Raw genomic sequence first — 21,515 nt, 5'->3', positions numbered from 1 at the left:
CCAGCTACCATACACATGATGGCTATCAAATTTAAGATTACTATTTTTAGATTAAAATATTTAAATTTTGTAGTGGGCAGGAGAGTAGTCTCTGTCTTACATTCTCATTGGCTGGCAATAATAGGATTCAAATCCTTATCTATCTGCCACCACCCTTCTCCCTTTACATTTGATGTCAGTGGATGGATTCAATCCCTATCCATCAGACCTGTCACATCTCCTTTACATTACTAATAAAACAGATAACTGAACAGTTTCAAGGGTAACGAAGCATTTTTTTTATTATGAAATAACAGATTTTACAATTCTAAAATTAAAAACACGGGAAAACAAAGCTGTCTTAGGCACACACTGTTCTGGCAGTGTCACTACTATCTTGTCACCTGCAGTACTGGAGTTAAAAAATCTAACACTGGCAAAGACAGAATACTGTATCAGTTTCATATGTCTGCAGACTGTAGAAACACAGCTATCAACTCTATAGCCATCATTGCTTTGCTATTACTGTGCCTGATAACTGCACTTGTCAAAATTCATGATAATCACTCATACAGTAACACAATTAAGGTTAAAATTTGGGGTATTACGAAAACCTGCATGGTAAATCTTAGCTAATGAAATTGTGTGATTCTAACAAAAACAATTTCAACTTGATTGTTTCCTATATGGCTCTACATCTACTGCTGCTGGAGCCGGAAAGTAGGAAAGGCATTTTAATGCACATTTGGTTATGCAGTATCTTTCACTTTTTTAAAAAAAAAGTATTTTGGGTTTCTAATACCATGAAGGGAATTGACCCCGTTCCTAAGTCATAGTATGATTAAAGTTCATGAAATTAGTATTATTTTAGTCTTGGATGTTAGCCAGAAGTCCACTTTGCAGCACCCACAATGTGCCCAGTAATGACTCCTCCTGCAATTCTCACGGACTTACTTGGATCAGTAACATATCTGAGTATGATTGTAAATTCTTTTTTATAGGACCCGTTGCTCCTACTCCTACTACTACTACTACTACTACTACTACTGGAACTGCTGGATATTCTCTTTCCACAATGCCTTTGTTTCTGCTTGCAAATCCTGGTATTTTATAACTTTATTTCTCTCTGTACATAAGACACAATGGTCGTAGCATTTCAATGATCAATGCTACTTTTGCTTTCTTTTCATGGAATCCTACATTTGGTTTTCATCACATCTATTTTTGAACTGTTGGTAATGGATGATCCCATGTCATATAAACTTCATCATTTCCTATAATGCTTTGTGGCTCATGTTTCTAGTGTTTTTCAGCTACTTCAGTATTATAATGTATGCACAATCCCCAATGCAACAGTCTTGCCACATTATTATGCTTTTCCGTGTACAGTCCTTCTGCCATAGTATATTACAACCAGCAAAAAGATGTGCAACTGTTTCCAGTTCTGTTTTACAAAATCTACATTCATCTGTTTCTTCCATATGTTCAATGGACTTTGTAAACCAATGTGTAAGTAGCCCACTATCTTGGGCCACCAATGTTAACCTTTCGTCTCTCGGTTTAAATTCACCTCTCCTTAACCATTCCTGCATTCAGTCCTGATCCACATGAGGTTGTTCCAAGATCTTTCTATACTTGCAACTATATTTATGCATCGTCCATATTTCTTGCCTTCTCATCTGTTCCTTCACCTAATATTCTTTCTTTTGTTTTTTGGCACATTCAGTTGCCGCCTGAGTTTTAGCTACTTCTAGTTTAATTTCCATTTCTACTTGACACCTATATGCTTCTGCTAAGCTAAGCAGGAAAGTCATCCTAGAATTATTCTCCATGTTTCAAAACTTTCACTAATTTTTGGTCTTGTGAGGTCAGCAGATATGTTCATAGGTAGATACCAGGCTATTGGCCCTAGGGCCTATATAAGCCTAGCTAAAAAGGTACCCTGGCTTTCGCCACCCAAGAAAATTATTTTCCTGTGCCCCTGTCGAGCAGAGCCACAGAGGTGATCCCTGGGGTGAATTTCCCATTTCCCATCCAATCATCAAGATTTTTCTTGAAGAGTGCTAATGAGGAGCTTTGTTTGATATAGATAGGTAGTTTGTTCCAGAGTCTGGGAAGTCTCTGGGACAGGAATCTATCCCTCCAGCATGTTCTGTTTATTGTGATGACACGGTTTAGGTCCCTAGAGCATGTAACTCAGGGCGATTGGGATTTCTTTAAGTGGAGCATGTCCAACAGCTCTGGGTTTGACATAGCTTTGTATGTTAGGCAGAGATGACCTCTGAGTAGGCGATATGCAACGAGTAAAGCTGGAGTTGTTTGAGACGGTCTGCGTAGGGCATCTGTTTGAGGCTGGTAATCCTCTTTGTGAGGTATTTCTGTGGCTTTTCCAGTTGTTGTAAGTGTCTTGTGAGGTACATACCAATAGGGGTGTTTTACTCTATAATGGGTCTAATGAGTGATGAGTAGAGGGGAACAATGACCTCTTTTTTCCTGGATGAGAAACCTTTTGTGATGAGGTGTGCCATGTAGAAGGATTTCCTGACTACTGGGGCGATGCGATTATCAAAGGAGAGACTACTGTCTACCTGTGTCCTAAGGTCTCTTATCACACTTTTGGTGTTAAGTAGACTACCACCTATGTGGTAGCTCATGGGTACAGAGTTTTTACCAAAGGGGATGACAATGCACTTTTTGGCATTGAGCTTGAGGCCATGGCTTTGACACCAGGCATCTGTCTCAGTGAGGCCCTTTTGTAGGATGTCCACATCATTAGGAGTTTCGATTATGGCTCCTAGTTTGCAGTTATCTGGGAACGTCGTTAGCCAAAGACCTTCTGTCTTAGCCTGTACTTCAGAAAAGTAGATACCAAACAGGAGAGGACCCAGGACTGAACCCTGTGGTACTCCACTTGTCACTGGTCTGAAGTTGTATTTGGAGTCTGCTACTTTCACAGTGTGGGTTATGTCAGTGAGCCAGTTGGCAACCCATCTTGTGACATAGGGATTTATACCTAGTTTAGTGAGTTTATCTATAATTTCAGAGTGGGGGGATGGTGTCAAAAGCCTTGGCAAGCTCTAGATATGTTGTGTGAACCACCTTACCCTCGTCTACAGCTTTGGTGACTGCTTCAAAGAAGTCTATCAGGTTTAGGAGACATGATCTACCTTTTACAAACCCGAACTGGGTGGAGTCCAGAGTTTAGAGATTACCAATGCCTTTGTTTATAAGTTCCATGATGATACGTTCCATGGCCTTGCAGACCAGGTTCATTAGGCTAATGAGGCAGTAGTTCCCGAGGTCTGTGGTGACTCCCCCTTTGTGGAGTGGGATAACTGTCGCTGTGCGCCATTCAGTGGGCACAAAGCCTGAGGTGAGGCTATGATTGAACATGGTGCTTAGGTGGGGTGCCAGTTCATTCTGTAGTTTGTGTACAACGCAGCCTGGGATGTTGTCAGGTCCCATGGATGCTGTGTTCTTGGCTTTGGAGAGTGTGCTTTTTACCTGTGCAGCGATGATTACAGGAACTTTGCATTCTTCCGGTATAGAGATGGGCCCTTTAGGGGGTGAGGGGGGAAAAGTTAGCACTGAACCTATCTGTATGCAGTCCCACGATTGCAAATCTATACATATAATCAATTTCAAGGAGGCCCATACCTCCTCCAGAATGGGGAATATAAATAGTTTTGGTATGCACTGATTTTTATAAATCATTTGATGAGCATGAACTTTCCTTCTTGTTTTCCTGTCCAACCTATCCGACACCTTTTGGGGCCAGTCAATCACTCCAAAAATAGAAGTTATGTCCTTACCATAACGTTCCATGTGGAATGTTCATCTCGCCTTTGTTCTTACACATGGGTTCGGAGCCGATCCTCGGCTCCGTGCCGGCCTCTTGCAAGCTCTGCATCGAGAAGAAGCTCGAGACAATCTAATACCCACAATCCCCCTCTGCCTTTACCTCAGATCTAGTTTGCAAGCAAACCAATCTATATAAAAGCACATTCATGCTTACACACATAACATATCTAAACAGACACATATAAACATATATGTGTATACCAACTATGTACACAGAATAATAGCAGTAGCAAAAAATGCTTCTGGCCAGGCATCAAAGAACGTTCTTCCTAAGGGTGGGAGGGTGGGACTGTAAGAACAAAGACGAGATGAACACTCCACATGGAACGTTATGGTAAGGACATAACTTCTATATGTGATAGTGTTCAATCTCGCCGTTTGTTCTTACACATGGGTAGCGTCCCTAGCTCCTTGATCCTGAGGAACTCACGGGAGGACGTTCTTGAGCACAGTGGAACCAAAGGTTGCCCTGTCCCTAGAAACCTTGTCTACTTTATAATGAGAAATAAATGTATGTGGCTTAGACCAGGTAGCAGCCGCACAAATAGCATCCAGAGGTAGGCGAGCTGCATGAGCCAAAGACGTAGATACCGATCTTGTGGAATGTCCTTTGGGTTTGTGTAAAAGGGGTTGATCTGCAGAATCATAGACATAGATTATACAATCTGTTAACCATTTAGAAAGAGTTCTTTTGGTAACTGCAAGTCCTTTCCTGCTATCAGCAAAAGCCACAAAGAGTTGATCTGTTTTCCTGTGATCTTTTGTTCTATCCAAATAAAACCTTAGCTGTCTGTGAACATCTAATTTGTGTAACATATACTCCATTTTGTTGGAGTGGTTTTTGAAGAAAGTGGGTAATTCAATGGACTGATTAATATTGTTAATGGAACATACTTTAGGGAGGAAGGATGAATTGGTTCGAAGAGAAACTCTGTCAGAGTGAAAGATCAAATAAGGGTGCTTGATGGAGAGAGCCTGAAGTTCAGACACTCGTCTAGCAGAAGTTATGGCTACCAGAAAGAGAGTTTTCCAGGACAAAAATTTTAATGGGCAAGAAGAGGCAGGTTCAAAAGGGGGCAACATTAATTTAGATAGCAACAAGTTTAGACTCCAAGGTGACGTGGGAGATCTGACCGGTGGTCTAATATGAAAAACTCCTTTTAAAAAGGCTTTACAAAGTCTGTGAGCCATAACAGGAGCTCCACATTCTTCTACATGGAAATTCGAAATGGCAGCCAATTGAACTTTTAGAGTAGCAGGAGAAGCACCCTGATGAAATAAGTCTGTTAAGAACTCTAAAATCTTATTCAAAGGAGCTATAAAGGGATCCACATGGTGTGTCTTTGCCCAGCATACAAACCGTTTCCATTTGCTAGTATATGTTTTCGTAGTGGAAGCTTTATGCGAAGCCACTAATATATCCTGGACTGCTGGTGACAAAAGATCAGACCTGGCTAAATTGGGAATTGGAGCAGCCAAGCTGCTAGATGGAGTGATAGGAGCGCGGGATGGGGAACCCCTGACGAGTGAGTCAATAGATCTGGCTCTGGGTCCAGAATCCAGAGTCCCCGAATGCAGTGTCTTTTCAGGAAGGGAAACCAAATTTGACGAGGCCAGAATGGAGCAATGAGGATTATCGTCCTGTGTAGGTTCCTGGCTTTCTGGAGAAACTTCGATATCAGAGGCAATGGGGGAAATGCGTATAGGAGTCCCGGGGGCCAATCGTAAACCAGTCGTCCTTGGGACTTCCCTGGAGGGTAATAGGGCAAAGTAGCTCCTGCATTTGGCATTCATTGGAGACGCAAACAGGTCGCAGGAAGGCTGGCCCCACGCGAAAAATCCTTTCCGCCACTGACTGTTTTAGAGACCACTCGTGCGGTAACAGAATTGCTCTGCTCAGCCTGTCGGCTATGACGTTGGATGACCCCGGGATGTGCGTTGCTATTAGAAAGCGACCCGTGGACTCCGCCCACTGCCAAATTCTCATGGCCTCTCTGCATAGTTGATAGGACTTGGTTCCCCTTGTTTGTTTATGTACCAGACTACCGACATGTTGTCCGTCTGAACTGCAATAGTCCCTAGAGGAAGGAGGGGAGCAAAGTGTTGCAACGCCAGAAACACCGCCCTCAACTCTAGAACATTGATGTGCAGATTGTACTCCAAATTGGTCCATTCGCCTTGGACTGTCTGTCCCTGAAAGATGCCCCCCCACCCTATCAGGGAAGCGTCCGTGGTCACCGTAACTGTGGGCGTGGGTAGCACAAACGGCCTTCCCTGGGAAAGGTTGCACGTTTGAAGCCACCAGTTTAGATCTGTTTTGCAAGTCTTTGTTATCAGAATCTCGTGTGTTAGAGGTAGTTGTTGAAATGACCATTGAGCAAACAGTAGCCATTGTAGAACTCTCATGTGCAGCCTTCCCAGGGGAATTGCAATAAGGGAGGCTGACATGAGGCCCAACACCTTCAGAACTAGTTTTGCAGGAGATTTCCTTGACAAGAGTAGAAGACGTATGTGAGTCTGCAGTGATAATATCCTTTCTGGGGGGAGCTTCAGAATTAATTGGCGTGTGTTTAACTCTGCTCCTATGAACAAGATATTTTGTGATGGCTGAAGCAAGGATTTTCCGAAATTTACGGAGATCCCTAGGTGAACACACAGTTGAAGAACATAGTCTCTGGCCTGCAGTAGTTGACGCCGGTGGTGGCGAAAGGAGCCAGTCATCCAGATACGGAAACACCTGGAATCCCTGGCGTCTCAAGTGAGACGCTACCACTGCCATACATTTGGTGAAGACCCTGGGGCTGAGGTCAGACCAAAGGGCAGGGCTCGAAATTGAAAGTGACTGGCTCCCAGCCGAAGCGCAAATGATCTCTGGATGCCCTGGCCATCTTTATGTGGTAGTATGCATCCTCTAGATCTATTGAGCACATCCACTCGTCCTTCTGTAAGAATGGAAGGATCGATTGAAGCGTGACCATTCGAACTTTTCTTTCTTGACGAAAGTACTGAGGTAGCTTAGGTCTAGAATGGGCCTCCAGTCCCCTGTTTTCTTTGGAACTAAAAAGAACCTTGAGTAAGTCCCGAATCCTTGCTAGTCCGCTGGGACTGGCTGGATGACTCTTTTTCTAGCAGCTTTGAAACTTCTAAAGCTGCTGGCTCTCGCAGATGGGGCGGTACATCTGGGAGTCTTTTCTTTGGAATGGGATAGGATAGGAAGGGTATGGAGTAACCTCTGGTAACTACGCTTTTTACCCACTTGTCTGTAGTTATACCTTGCCAGGCCTGAGGGTATAAAGCTAAGCGACCCCGACTGCCTCCAGAGCAGGACAGTCGGGCCTCCTCTCAGGAGTGCTGGAAAGGTTTACCAGGAGTGTATCTCTGTCACCTTGATGTTGCGGACCCCTCTGCCGCCAGGGCGGCGTCTTCCACCTCTGCCCCTCCTCTGCCTCTAGAGGGGCATCACCCTGTGTGCCTGAGAAAGACCCTTGGGGTTTTGAAACCACATTTTCCCACCGCGTTGCCCTTTGGGGTACGGTCTAGTTGGGGTGGAAAAACGGACTCCGACAGCAGACAGAGTCTTTCCCTCTTGTTCACACCGGGTAAGGGTCTCCTTTACCTTGGGGCCAAAAAGAGTGGCACCGTCAAATGGGGCGCTTGTAAAGGAAGACTTGAAGGCTTCCGCAGGAGCATAGGCGCATCCAGGATTGTCTACGAAGAGCAATCGCTGAAGCTGCTGCCCTACTCGAACCTTCGGCTGCGTAAGAAATCAGCCTCATGGACGAGTTAACAATCGATGTTAGGGTATTAAGTTGCGCTGTCACTTTCTCTGAGACAGCTGCATCTGTAGTACCCTGGAGGGTATCTCCCAACTCTTTGACTAGATCCCTCTGCAGACGTGTAAAATGGGTCAAATAGTTCAGGGACCGCATGGAAAAAGCCGCTGAACTAAAAATGCGCTTCCCATATCTATCCATCGCCCTAGAATCTTTATTAGGCGGATGGACAGACGAAGACTCCGACATCTCCTTTTTCGTGGCTGCAGCCACCACCATAGCGTCTACTGGAACTCCTTTTGTAAGGTAGGACTTATCCTGAGGTGCTGTGATGTACTTGTTCGGTTTCCTTGGAACAGGTTCCACTGTGTCAGGAGCCTCCCACGCCCTCGAGCAATAAGTTCCATTAGTTCGTCGAAGGGCGGAGTGACCCAGGAGGAGGAAGGGCGAGCACCAAATGCCTTCAGCAGAACTGACTCATCCTCAGAAGGGGGAAGGGACTGCCAGTCACCTCTCTGTTTCAGGATCTCCAAAATGTCTGAAAAGAGACATCTTCTGAAGGTGACTTAGGGGACCCTCTGACTCATCTAAGTCAGTATCAGATGTAATGGATTCCTGTGGAGAATCCAAGTGTCTCCTCTTACACAGTCTCTTCCTAGGGACTTCCTCGTGGGGAGCATCCGAAGAAGCCTCGGAGGAAGAGGGGGCACCCTCCAGGGGTGGCTGAGACACTGGTGCCCGACGCTTGGATGTGGCCGTGGGTGCAGATGAAGACAAAGGCCCTTTATGGGGAGGAGAAACTGCTTCCACTGACGTGGTTGTCTGGGTAGACAACACCTTCCTCATCAGGTCGAACGCTCCCGGGTCCCGCATCGAAGAGTACCCCGGCTCCGAAGAAATGGGAAGAATCCCCGACACGGGCACCGAAGGCATCGACCCCGAGGACGGAGCCGAATCGATCTGTGCCGAGGCACCGAGGGGGAGAGTCGGAACCGACACATCGGTTCGACTCTCGGCCCCGGAACCAAGAACAGACCGTCGGCTCCGAGACTCCGGTACCGGGTCCGACGGAGTCGAGGTGAGGGGAACAGACCGAGAAAAGGACGGTTCTGGACCCGAGGGCTCCACAATCAGTAGATCAGCCTCTTCCGGCTCCAAAGACTGAATCGGTCTCGGAGGAGGAATGGATGGAGATACAGGAAGGCCTTCAAGTTTCGACACCAACTGGGTGGAAACCGAAATAAGTTTAGAGAGGGCCGAATGCTCCAACAACTTCTGCACCACGCGATCCACATCGACATCCGAAAGTTTGGAGGAAGAACGGGTCCAAGGAACCGAAGACGGAGCCGACCTCAATATGGACGAAGGAGGGAGCTCCATCACCGGTTCCAAGACTCGAGGCTCAGGAACCGACACCAGTTGAACACTCGGCCCCGAAGTCTGTGGAACCGGTGATCTAACCTTAGAAGAAGAGCTCGGAGCCGATGACTTAGGCTCCGACGTCTTCGATTCCTTAGAGGACTTCGATGCCTGGTCAGAAGCATCCAAAGCCTCTTGGAAAGCTGGTTTCAGAAGACCTCTGTCCATCAGTTTCCTGCGCCTATCTGTCATGACCCTCCCACTAAAAGAGTGACAGATGGAGCAATCTTCTTGTAAGTGGAGAGGGCCAAGGCAGTAGACGCAGGAACTGTGGTTGTCAGTGACCGACATTTTTTGGCCACACTGACAACGTTTGAAACCAGACTTTGCTTTCTCCAACATAGTATCTCAATATATAACAATATATAATACAGAAAACACAGCCAATCCGAGTAAAAAGTCACAATCAGGTTAATGTCAAATCCGGTTAAATTGTCTAATATGGTAGATGTGAAGGGAGTAGGCCCCGATACAAAAATACCGAAAATAAGGTTAACGGTACCAAGGAATTACGGAACCACAACACAATCACACTTGTTAATACAGAAATTATCAACTAGAATATATTTCTTGATAAAATACAACAAAAAAAGTTATATCTTAGCTTAGAAACTCTCGAGCTAGCTCCCAACGATGCGTATGCAGCAGCGGCAAACTAGATCTAAGGTAAAGGCAGAGGGGGATTGTGGGTATTAGATTGTCTCGAGCTTCTTCTCGATGCAGAGCTTGCAAGAGGCCGGCACGGAGCCGAGGATCGGCTCCGAACCCATGTGTAAGAACAAACGGCGAGATTGAACACTATCACATCTGTAAGTTAGGACAGGAAGAGCAAACTGATTTATAGCTTGGACTTTGCTCCTATATCTCAACAAAAGACCTTCTGTCTTAGCCTGTACTTCAGAAAAGTAGATACCAAACAGGAGAGGACCCAGGACTGAACCCCGTGGTACTCACTGGTCTGAAGTTGTATTTGAGTCTCACAGTGTGGGTTCTGTCAGTGAGCCAGTTGGCAACCCATCTTGTGACATAGGGATTTATACCTAGTTTAGTGAGTTTATCTATAATTTCAGAGTGATGGTGTCTGGCAAGCTCTAGATATGTTGTGTGAACCACAGCTTTGGTGACTGCTTCAAAGAAGTCTATCAGGTTTAGGAGACATGATCTACCTTTTACAAACCCGAACTGGGTGGAGTCCAGAGTTTAGAGATTACCAATGCCTTTGTTTATAAGTTCCATGATGATAGCCTTGCAGACCAGGTTCATTAGGCTAATGAGGCAGTAGTTCCCGAGGTCTGTGGATAACTGTCGCCAGCGCCATTCAGTGGGCACAAAACCTGAGGTGGGGCTATGATTGAACATGGTGCTTATGTCAAGTTAGGTGGGGTGCCAGTTCATTCTGTAGTTTGTGTACAACGCAGCCTGGGATGTTGTCAGGTACCATGGATGCTGTGTTCTTGGCTTGAGAGTGTGCTTTTACCTGTGCAGCGATGATTACAGGAACTTTGCATTCTTCCGGTATAGAGATGGGCCCTTTAGGGGGTGAGGGGGGAAAAGTTAGCACTGAACCTATCTGTATGCAGTCCCACAATTGCAAATCTATACATATAATCAATTTCAAGGAGGCCCATACCTCCTCCAGAATGGGGAATATAAATAGTCTTGGTATGCACTGATTTTTATAAATCATTTGATGAGCATGAACTTTCCTTCTTGTTTTCCTGTCCAACCTATCCGACACCTTTTGGGGCCAGTCAATCACTCCAAAACTGTAAGTTAGGACAGGAAGAGCAAACTGATTTATAGCTTGGACTTTGCTCCTATATCTCAAGACTGTTTTCAGTATTAAGTCCTCTAAAATATTTCTTGCTAAGTTTTAGTCACACTTGTTCATGTTTTGTTGTTGATCCTTCATCAGTTCCCAAATATTTACACACTCACTCTTGTTCAAGTTTTTTTTTATATCACATTCCTGTTCCAAACTGATATTTTTTTGGTGATACAGCTTTCCTATCAAGACCAAATGACAGTTTTATATCATCTGAAAATATTTTGACCACTTGCAATTGTGCTTTCAGTTCTTCAACTGATGAACTATAAAATTTTAAATAGTCTACAAAAAAAGAAGATGAGACATCTTTACATTTTGTTGTTTTCTGGGAGCCAAACTGTAGCCATGATCTAATAAGTTAAGTAGACAGCTTAACTTATTAAGGGTAAGACAAAAGAGCAGCAGTGGCGGAGAGTCTCCCTGGAACATTCCTCTTTGAATTTTTATCCCTGGAATAATAATTTGTCCTTTATCATGCTTGAAATGCAAAGTGGTTTGTTACTGTTTCATGGTCACTTTAATGTAATCGGTCAGTGTAGGATGAATCTTATACACTTTTAAGCACTCTTTTATCCATGCTTTTTGTAGTCTATCCATGCTGTACTTAGAGTCTCCCTCTTTTTACAGTTCTCCATTATGACTTTACCAACAAATGATCCTTTGCTTCATATGACTTTCTTTTATTACCCTTTTGTTCTATTGCCATGATTGAGTTTTCTTCTAAATGACTATAAACTCGGTCGCCATCAATTTCAGTGTTCAGTTTATATGTCTTCTGAAGGCAAGTTATTGTTCAATAGTTTTTAGGAGAGCTTGCACGTTCGCTACTAAGTATGAGTATTGTTTTTTCTGTTGTTAACTAGGCTGGTGTCTGTTCATGGTGTGCATATAAATAAATGGTTCTTCTTACTCATAGCTAAATCTTTCTGCAAAGACGTTAATACTTTTAGCCGGAAGTCAGGTACTGCATCTGGGCCTGAGGTTTTCCAGTTAGGAGCTTTTCTTAACTTTGTTTCAATCTCTCTGGCCGTTACTTCATCCCATTTCATATCCTGTACATTTGAACTTCCTATTCTTTTACTTCTTCTATCCATTTAGCATATTTGTTATGTTACACTGGCCCCGGGATTTAATAAAATCTGTGTAGGCACAATGTACAGCCTACATGGACTGTTACCATGTCTGTGTACCTGGGTCCCCCCTCGGCAATTTGGCATGCATATTGATGATGACGCATTGCTGAGGGAGAGCCGAGAAACGAGGGTATTGAATCAGTGTAGAGAGATGTAGTGGTAACCGTGTCCGCAGATGAGTAAGAGACTCTCCGGACTGTCTGTTAGTGTTATCTTAACTTTTAAAATTTTTTTAAGAAAAAAGTATGTTTGCATGGCACGGACTGCAGCAATGCAAAGCGGCATCTACACAATGTCCAGACATCTAAAAATAGAAACAGAGTCTATTTAATTATTTAGATGCATGTTTAAGCATATCTGAGTGTGTTTGCATGGTGTAGCGCTGTGCTCAGCACTGCTTATAGGTAGCTCAGTGCAATATGTAAAGGTACACCTGATGTCTGAATATCCATGTAGCTTAATGGGTAGATTCATGGCTCCATGTGTAGCAGGTCCAGGGTTTGAATACATGGAAGGCAAAAAAGTACTCAATTTTAAAATACACATTTTGCAGATTAATTTAAAATATATCTCTGCTAAGCTCTGCTGAGACCTGCTAAGCACTGTATAAACATAACAGCTGCCAATGTTTATGCCCTGCATGGCTGGTTTGCACGCTGCTAAGCTCTGTTTAGACTACAGTTCTGTGAGTTTCCGTGCTTCTCAGCTATGTTTGTTTATACAGTGCTAAGCCACACAGCGCTTTTTTGAATATTGCCCTATGACATGTAAGGGCAGGAAAACAGCCTATATTAAGCCCAATAGGCAGGAATACAGCAGAATCCACTGGAATTCTCTCTCAGAAGGGTACTATGGCTGGTGATGGTGAAGGTGCGTGCTTTCAGGTGCAGTGTTAGGGCATTCTGGAGTTGAGGCTCATGGTTGAACTCCTAGTAAAAAAAAAAAAAAAAAACAAGAAGACTGGCTGATGCAGGGAGGTTTCCAGGGCTCAGAGTGTAAGGAACAGGCCTGGGACTGGCTGGCAGGAGAACTCACCAGTGTTACTGGTATCCCCCACACAGGTGAGCAGTGTTGTCACCACCATGATGACTTGAAATGAAGAAAGGGGGATCTCTTGGACACCTGGGTTCAAAACTAGGGCGGGGAATGCCCCACAAGTATGTAAATAATTTTATCTCTGTTTCAGCAATATGTAATCTGCATGTCTGCAAAACTGGTATGCATAATGGTGGGTTCTCTCCCAAGAGCTGCAGAGGAGAGGGCTCACAATGTCGAGTTGCACACCAGGCGCCTGGCCAGGTTGCGCTGTGAGTGTGGTGAGCACGGATGTATTATGCTAAGTGTAGTGATATAAGTAAGAAAGGGTAAAGCATTAACTGCATTAAAGTATATACAATAAAGTCTGTAGTGCAATAATTGTGGAATTAAAGCTGTTTTGAAAGAAATGAATAATGCCAATTGTTGTACAATAAAAACATGAAACAATACCTGTAACTGCATTAAAGTATATACAGTAAAGTCTGTACTGTGTTAAATGTGGAATTAGAGCTGTTTTGACAGAAATGAATGCCAGCTGTTGTGTAATAAAAACATAAAACAATACCAGTAACTGCATTAAAGTATATACAATAAAGTCTGTAGTGCAATAAATGTGGTATTAGAGCTGTATTGCACAACATAAATAATGCCAACTGCTCTGCAATAAAACATGAATCAATACCAATAACACCAAGGAAAATGGTCTACATCAGGATTGCCTTGTTGCAACCATTGCAGTAGAGCTGTATGCATTCAGGCTGTAAGGTAAGGTGCTGCAGTCAAGTATAACACTGTTAATAGCTGTAGAATGCAAATATAATGGCTGCCAATTGTATTGCTTAACATGTATAGTACTGTTCAAGGCTGTCTCTAGGCAATATTGTTCACATAATGCTCTGTCGTACACAAACATCAGGAAAGCAAGGCATATGGATGAGGTAAACTCACTCCATGATATTATATTGTTTGTTGACTTCACAGATATTTCAACCCACTAAAAATAAAGTGTGTACTCCAGCATTGTTAGACTGATATATAGTATACCTACTATCTGTGTTATTCTTGTATTTCATGCATGTGTGTTCTACTGTCACTGCAGTCTGGTATAACACTGTAGTAGTACTGCCAGGTCATAGTTTGGTTTCAGGTAAGCTCTAGGCAAATATCAGTCAGTCAGTAATCAGCACTGACTCAGTAGCTCAGTTTGTTAAATGCTCTGTACATAGTACATTTTGCTACACACACACCAGGGTTCAAATCCAGTGCTAAGTAGCACCAAATATTACAGCAGCAGTCATGTAATGCTCACAAATTCTCTCCACAGGAAGTACAAGTAAATGAGTGAGATATCCCATATTATGAGTAGATAATTCTGGGATTAGATTTCCCAGACTGTTAAAATCATTAGCAGGAATGTGTGAACTCAGCAATGTGCAGTCAGAAATAATGGGTGTCATCCTGGTATGGCTGTATGCCTGGAGCGTCTGTTAAAAGTTGCTGCAGTCGCAGTCACTGCTACTGGGTTCTATTCCCATGCCTGCCAGCTAAGGCACGACTGCTGTTTAGTGTCTGTACTGTACACATACATGTCTCTCAAGTGTCACAATTTCATGTCATGTAATTAATAGTGCATAATCTGCCTGTTACAGGAATATCATGGGAATGAGTACCTAGACTGCAAAGTATCACCATTTGAGCCCATAAAACACATTGGTAGTTATACAGGCCCACCTCATGTGCAAATGTTCTGTGTAGGTGTGTACCTGCAGTTGTTACTGTATGGCCCATAGTGTCCCATGCATATAGCTTGAAAGGTATGCACGTGCTACATCAGCTACAGGAGACTTGTACTCACTGTAAACATAAATACAGACCCGTAAAGTAGATAGTAGTACTATTGTCAAGGAAGTAAGCTGCACTGTTACTAATGTACTGATTTTCTCTCTCTCCCCATCCCTTATCTTCATTTATTTATTACTGTTATTCATTGGTTATGGTTTACTATTAACATATGTTAAATTAACTGTTTATTGGGGCATGAATTATTATTGTTATGTATTATACTGGATCCATACTAACATATCTTGTTAAATGACCTACTTTGTTGGCCTTATGCTGTAACTGTTACTGGCATGATGTTAGACTAACTGTTCTATTATTTATTGTTGTGTTTCACATAATTTGCATTGATATGTAATTGTGTTATTTCCAATGGTCTGCCATGCTGTTATTACTAACAATATTTTCTTAATAACTAACCTATACTTATTACTATACCACCATTACCAGAGCATGTCGGGGTAGGCTGGTTCATAGTGATCCACCTACCTTGTCTCAACTGGCCATAGCACCGGATCCTAGCACATCTTGGACTCAAGACAATGATGCCCCCTCCGCTGCCCCTGCACCACCTGTGGTGCCAGGTGGAACTGCCTCAGGGGACAACCTCCCCGTGGGAGCGGTGGCAGAGGGGCTGCAGTCATCCAAGATCAAATGCCGGTCATGGTGCGCAGGATTGTTAATCAGAGCTATGAACGCCACTTGCACCAGATAGAGAGCATGCCCCTGGTGGGGCAGGCTCGCCCTGATGCCCAGCCTCCAGCACAGACACCCTTGGGGCAGTGAAGGAGCACTTTGACTGTCCCATGGCTGGGGACTTGAGTCACACTGCTGCCGTCTAGCAGCACGTGCGACTTGGTTCCACAATACCTTCCCCATCCAAGGTGTTTACCCCCCCCCTCATGTGTCACACACCACCCCTGTCTGCTGTCTTGTCTGTCTGCAAATGCATCCTCTCCTACCCAACATCCCTCCCCACATGTACCTATGTCCCTTCCCCTACATTCCACTCTCACCTTAAAAAAAAAAATAAAATTAAAAAATGGGCACCTGTCCCCAAACCCCCTCCCCCCATAAAAAATATTGCTCCATACATAGATCTCCATGTCGCACACATGTCCACTGGATACCACTAATCTTATCTAATTGGCTTGACAACACAGTTGTGTTGTCCTCACACCTCTCTCTGGGGTTTGAGAGTCCAAATTCATTTACAAACTCTGTCAAAATGCACACCCTTCCTGCACATCCCTAACTGCCTTTCACTATGTTTTTCCCCCTGATTGCCCCTACTTGACTTTCCTATCACTCCCTTTTTCTTTTCATTTTTTTAGAGCGGGTTTGAGCAGAGCTTAAATGAGCTTTAATGATTAAATGTGTTTATTACATTGTCAAACATGTACAAAATTAACACATCTGCCAAGTTTCAAACCCAGGCTCCTCTCACCTACAGCCCACTTCATTAACTCATCACACCACAAAGATCTGATGTAAAACAGGTGTTTCCAGCAAAACAAACTGATTGCCACTTACAATCATTAGGCATGTAACTGAAATAAAAACTAATGGGAAAAACGGGAGTGTACATTGGACTCTGGTGCAATAATACACCAGTAGAAAGCCAAAGACATAATAATGGATGTAAGTGAGGCCTGTGATAGCAGGCATATGTGCATTTTTATCAGCAAATTGTGGAAAGACACCTGCTAAGTCAGCAATGGTAAAGTGCATGTACTACTGGGACACTGGTGCAGAAATACAGCCATATAAAGCCATGCACACACTGATGGATGCAGAAATGTTTCACACAGCCTGTATATGTACATATGTATCTTGCAAATACACATGCTTTTGTAGTGACTCAATGGCACAGTCTGTTAAATGCCTTGCGTGCAATACATTTTGCCACAGACAGTCTTGGGTTCAATCCAGTTTTGTCTAGCAGTTCAATTACATTATTGTGAAGACAGCAAGTAATGACTGAGTCATGCAATCCTAATCCACACAGGCTACTGGTAGTTAATGAACTGATACCCACTTTTCCAAGTCAGAGGGCTGCAGGTATGGACACACTGCACATATCCGTACAGCCTAACTATATGTAGCCTACTACTCTGTTATTGACACTGCTGCATAACAGACATACCTTAATCACATGCCTCAGTTGGACTGTACAGGGTACCCTTACCCTGGCTCTGCCGTAATGACAGGGTTGACACAACTGCCACAGTTACACATATAGCTTGTCCTCAAAAATGTCCACACACCCCCTATGTGTGCTAAGCTGCAGCAGCAGCTGCAGCCTGTAGCACACACAGCTGTATGTAAAGGTAGCTGCTACAGACCAACCATACCTCCCAACCCCCTAGAACAAGGGATCCGGACACAGCCAGATGCTAATGGGTGGGGTCTAAGGCCCACAGATAGAGACATGTGTAACAGTTTGCCCCTACAAAGATAGTAGGTTGACAGATTAACAGCTATTGCATTAGCATGCGTATTCTGACAGGTATGAAGTCTGACACTCAAATGTATCTCTTTCCTTATTGAACTCAACCCACAATGTTTGCCAGTGAACTGCCAGGTGACCACTATGTCATCGGACACTGACCACACATATGAGGTGAAACTGTGGACATACTCCATAAATCTCTTCAGTTGACATTTATGGAACCTACCCTCTGCGATGCTGTACTCTCCACACCTCAGTGATGTCCATCTTAACAACTAAGAAAGGGGCCCAGGTCTACATAAAGACCTTATATATTGCACTGTGGTGGCATGTCATTGGCCAATGACAGTGCAATTTAGCTGTTTTGGTTGCAATTAGCAATTCTTGGGCACAGATTGGTTTAGAGGAAATTACCTGCTAATGAGCAGTACATTAAAAAGGCAAGCGGCTGCTTATGGGGAACAGCTCTGTATGAGACTTCACTCACAAGGAGAGCAGATTTCAAAAAGTATACCAGAAGCAAAGTTCAAAAAATGAGTAGTGCACACCAGCAGGTATGTAATAGATTTCTCCATATAACAGGATGCAGGTGGGAGGATAGAGGTATGGGGAACAGAGATTACAACAGTAAGCCTGTCTTAGATCTATGGTAATGAGACATCAGTGATACTCTGCTGTCCTACTACAGGGATGACTCTCAACTGTCCCTGATTTTTAATGACATCTCAGCTCCTTCCTTGTCAATCCATCCTACAGTGGTTGGCTGTTGTAGGAAAAGATAGTGGATTAGACAGAATACATAGTGACAATGAGTAAGGCTGTACACTCCTGTAACATCAAACAATGTACTGTACTTCACACCCCTCATTCAGCCACTTTCTCACACAGAGAGTTTGAACATTTTAAAAGTGTCCCTGATGTACTCTGGCTAAGTTCCCGTTTCTGTTGACATATGTCTGCTTGGTTGACAGCTATGCCTAACATACCTGTCAACCTCTTACAACATGAATGCAGGACAAAGCCATAACTTAATGGGGGACCAAGGCCCAAACTCAGCGGCAATGTTTAAATATTTTTCAGAGATCCACACGTTTGTGTGTAAATTACCAAAGGCAAACATCCTGACATTCTGCAAACATCTGTACAGTTGAGAGGTATGATGCCTACAGGGAACATATACCACAGCAGGATGGCACTGTTTTCTATCATGGTGGCACACTGGTGTTCCTGGACTGTCACCACACTGTTGTTGTAATAGCACACTGTTAACTGCCTGGCAGTGGCCATATGACATATTAGTGGGAGTTTGTCGGTAGGGGACACACCACAGTAGACTGCAGTGCTAGGTGTTAGAACATACAGCAGAATCTGTGACGGCACGTAGGGACATACCCCAGTATTGCTATCTTGATGGTGTCCACACATGTTGAGCATTGCCAGACTGTGGGGTATGACGTGTAAGGGAGCAGTAGATAGTGCAGGCCATTATGGGTGTGCTGAATTTGTACATAATGGATGTCCATGTATCTGGTCCTGTAATGTATTCCTCTTTTATTGTCTTTCAGGAACCATGTATCGCTGGAGACATGCCCCCCTTTTCAGAGGTGGACAATGACATGATAACGGATGGACTGAGACAACACTATCACATCTTATTGTCCAGGGGAGGCATAATCGGAAGCAGTGGGCAGCAGTGTGAGCTGCCCTTTGAGGGATGTAAATCAGATTCGCCAACAGGACAGGACCTATGAGCAAGTCCGACACCATGCCACAGACATGCTGAATGCTGCATGACAAAGGACAGCTGATGTTGCCAGGTATCGTTCTGCCGCTGGCAGAGGGGCCTGTAACAGAACATACAGTCACAGTCACACAGGAATTCCTAGTGAAACTAAGAACACACAACAGCTCACAGGCATCCATCACGACATAAATCATAAAGGTGGGTGCTACAGTATCCACAGCAGAGGAATGTCCAGGTAAAAGCACTGTGTGGACCAGTGTAATACTGTATCAGTCATTGTGGCAGGCTGTACATACATGTACATGGGTGTTAGGTCTATCTGCATGGGAGGGGAGAAGTTAGGGTTTAAACAAAGTTGTGCACACATACTCAGAATGTCAGCAATACAGCCAGTATCACAGTAGCCACTGTACATGTGGATATATGCACATATTACCTTGTAGTGTTGCAATATTTGGTAGTGCTGACAGTACCTCTCCCTCACCTTTTCACAGGTCCATCAGGAGTGACCCAAATCATTGGTCCTGTAAGTGTGATACAGTTTTTAACGGAACATATATACCCTATGGAAGTTAAGGGCTGCCATATTGCCCTATGTACAAATGATGTGTTTAGCCAGAGTATAATATTTGTATGTTCCATTCTGGAACAGATAGCTACAGTTCATAGACTGGTTAGTCGCAGGTGTGTATTTGAATGACCATCAACATGTCTGCACTTATAGTTATGAGCAGCTAAACAGCATGGTATACATGAGCCAATTACTCCAAGCTGTCTGTTCAAACACAACAGGGAGATGCTACATACCTGAGGCAGTGACACTAGTACTGGCATATCATTCACAAGATAGGTGTAGTTGGTTTTATGTGTAGGTCTATCACGTTTAGTGTTATATTTCATATCTTACAGGCAGATCGTACTGGCAACGTTACCTGGATGTGGCTGACGTGCACGTTATAAAGGGCTTGACATGTCTGTGTATGTTGGTGTGAGGTTGTCTGTTGTGCATGGGAGCGCAAATGAGAAGGTGTGTGACTGGTAATGCAGTTGTGGATCCTCATTTGTATGAGTCTGTGTGGATTACCATACATAAAAGTGCAGGTAGCAATGTACTGATTTTGTCTTGGTTTTCACAGGTGACCAGGGGGGATGGAGTCTGTCCCCCTCACAACCTAATGTTAGTTTTTCATCAGACTCTGATGATGGTGGCCACAGTAAGGCACAAGTGGGGATGTTGTGGGCTGAATCTGTCCCAGAGGTTGACATCCCTCTTCTGCCTCCATTGTCACTGCACAAAGTCAGTATGCCCACACATACCCACTCCCCAGAGGCCACAGATATTGGACAGTCAAAGGGTGGCGGCATTGAAAAGGACAGTGTAGCAACTATGGTGTCAGTGAGTGCAGACATTGGCCAAAGCCAGAGAGCTGCCGAGGTCCCCACACAGGTGGCTTGACGGGTTCTTGGAGGAGGACTGCTGTCCGTCCACCACCTGCCGCAGGTGTCACATCATGGGTTACTTGGCACATGTTTTGGGCCATCATGGAGGCACAGGCATGTTCTGAACACAACACCAGACAGATTTCTATTGGATTCAGGCCTGGGCTCTTGCTGGGCCATTCCAAAACTTTAATTTTCTTCTGGTTAAGCCATTCTTTTGTTGATTTGAATGTATGTTTGGGGTCACTGTCGTGTTGAAAGGTGAAATTCCTCTTCAGCTTTCTAGCAGATGCCTGAAGATTTTGGGCCAAAAGTGACTGGTATTTGGAACTGTTCATAATTCCCTCCACCTTGACTAAAGCCCCAGTTCCAGCTGAAGAAAAGCAACCCCAAAGCATGATACTGCCACCAACATGTTTCACCATGTGGATGGTATTCTTTTGGTGATGCAAAGTGTTGTTTTTGCGCAAAACGTACCTTTTGGAATTCTGGCCAAAAAGTTCAACCTTGGTCTCATCAGACCATAACACATTTTCCCACATGTATATATATATATATATATATATATATATATATATATATATATATATATATATATACACATATATATAGAGAGAGAGACCGACCTACAGCAACACTGAAGGAACTGCAGGAATTTCTGGCAAGTGCTGGTTGTGTACTGCGTGTGACAACAATCTCCCATATTCTCCAGATGTCTGGGCTATGGGGTAGGGTTGCAAGATGGAAGCATTTTCTTACACAAAAAAACATCCAGGCCTGGCTAAAATCTGCAGAACAGATGTATTGTTCTGCAAATTTTAGCCAGGCCTGGATGTTTTTTGTGTAAGAAAAGGCTTCCATCTTGCAACCCTACCCCATAGCCCAGCCATATGGAGAATATGGGAGATTGTTGTCACACGCAATACACAACCAGCACTTGCCAGAAATTCCTGCAGTTCCTTCAGTGTTGCTGTAGGTCTCTTGGCAGCCTTCCTGACCACTTTTCGTC

At 43.9% G+C, this 21,515-nt stretch overlaps 1 protein-coding gene across 1 annotated transcript in view; it reads right to left on the bottom strand.

Moving 5' to 3' along the window:
• The window catches only part of LOC122796955 (adenylyl cyclase-associated protein 2-like), a 750,428-nt gene extending 730,462 nt beyond the window's left edge, over positions 1 to 19,966 (bottom strand). Inside the window, exon 1 of the mRNA XM_044065728.1 lies at positions 19,874 to 19,966. Within this exon, the coding sequence (XP_043921663.1) occupies positions 19,874 to 19,966 (93 nt within the window). The remainder of the gene's footprint in view (positions 1 to 19,873) is intronic.
• Positions 19,967 to 21,515: the final 1,549 nt, after the last annotated feature.

The sequence above is a fragment of the Protopterus annectens genome, chromosome 3.part0, assembly GCF_019279795.1.
Source record: "Protopterus annectens isolate FY-2018-M chromosome 3.part0, PAN1.0, whole genome shotgun sequence".
Lineage (NCBI taxonomy): Eukaryota > Metazoa > Chordata > Ceratodontiformes > Protopteridae > Protopterus > Protopterus annectens.
This window is presented reverse-complemented; position numbering and strand designations above follow the sequence as displayed.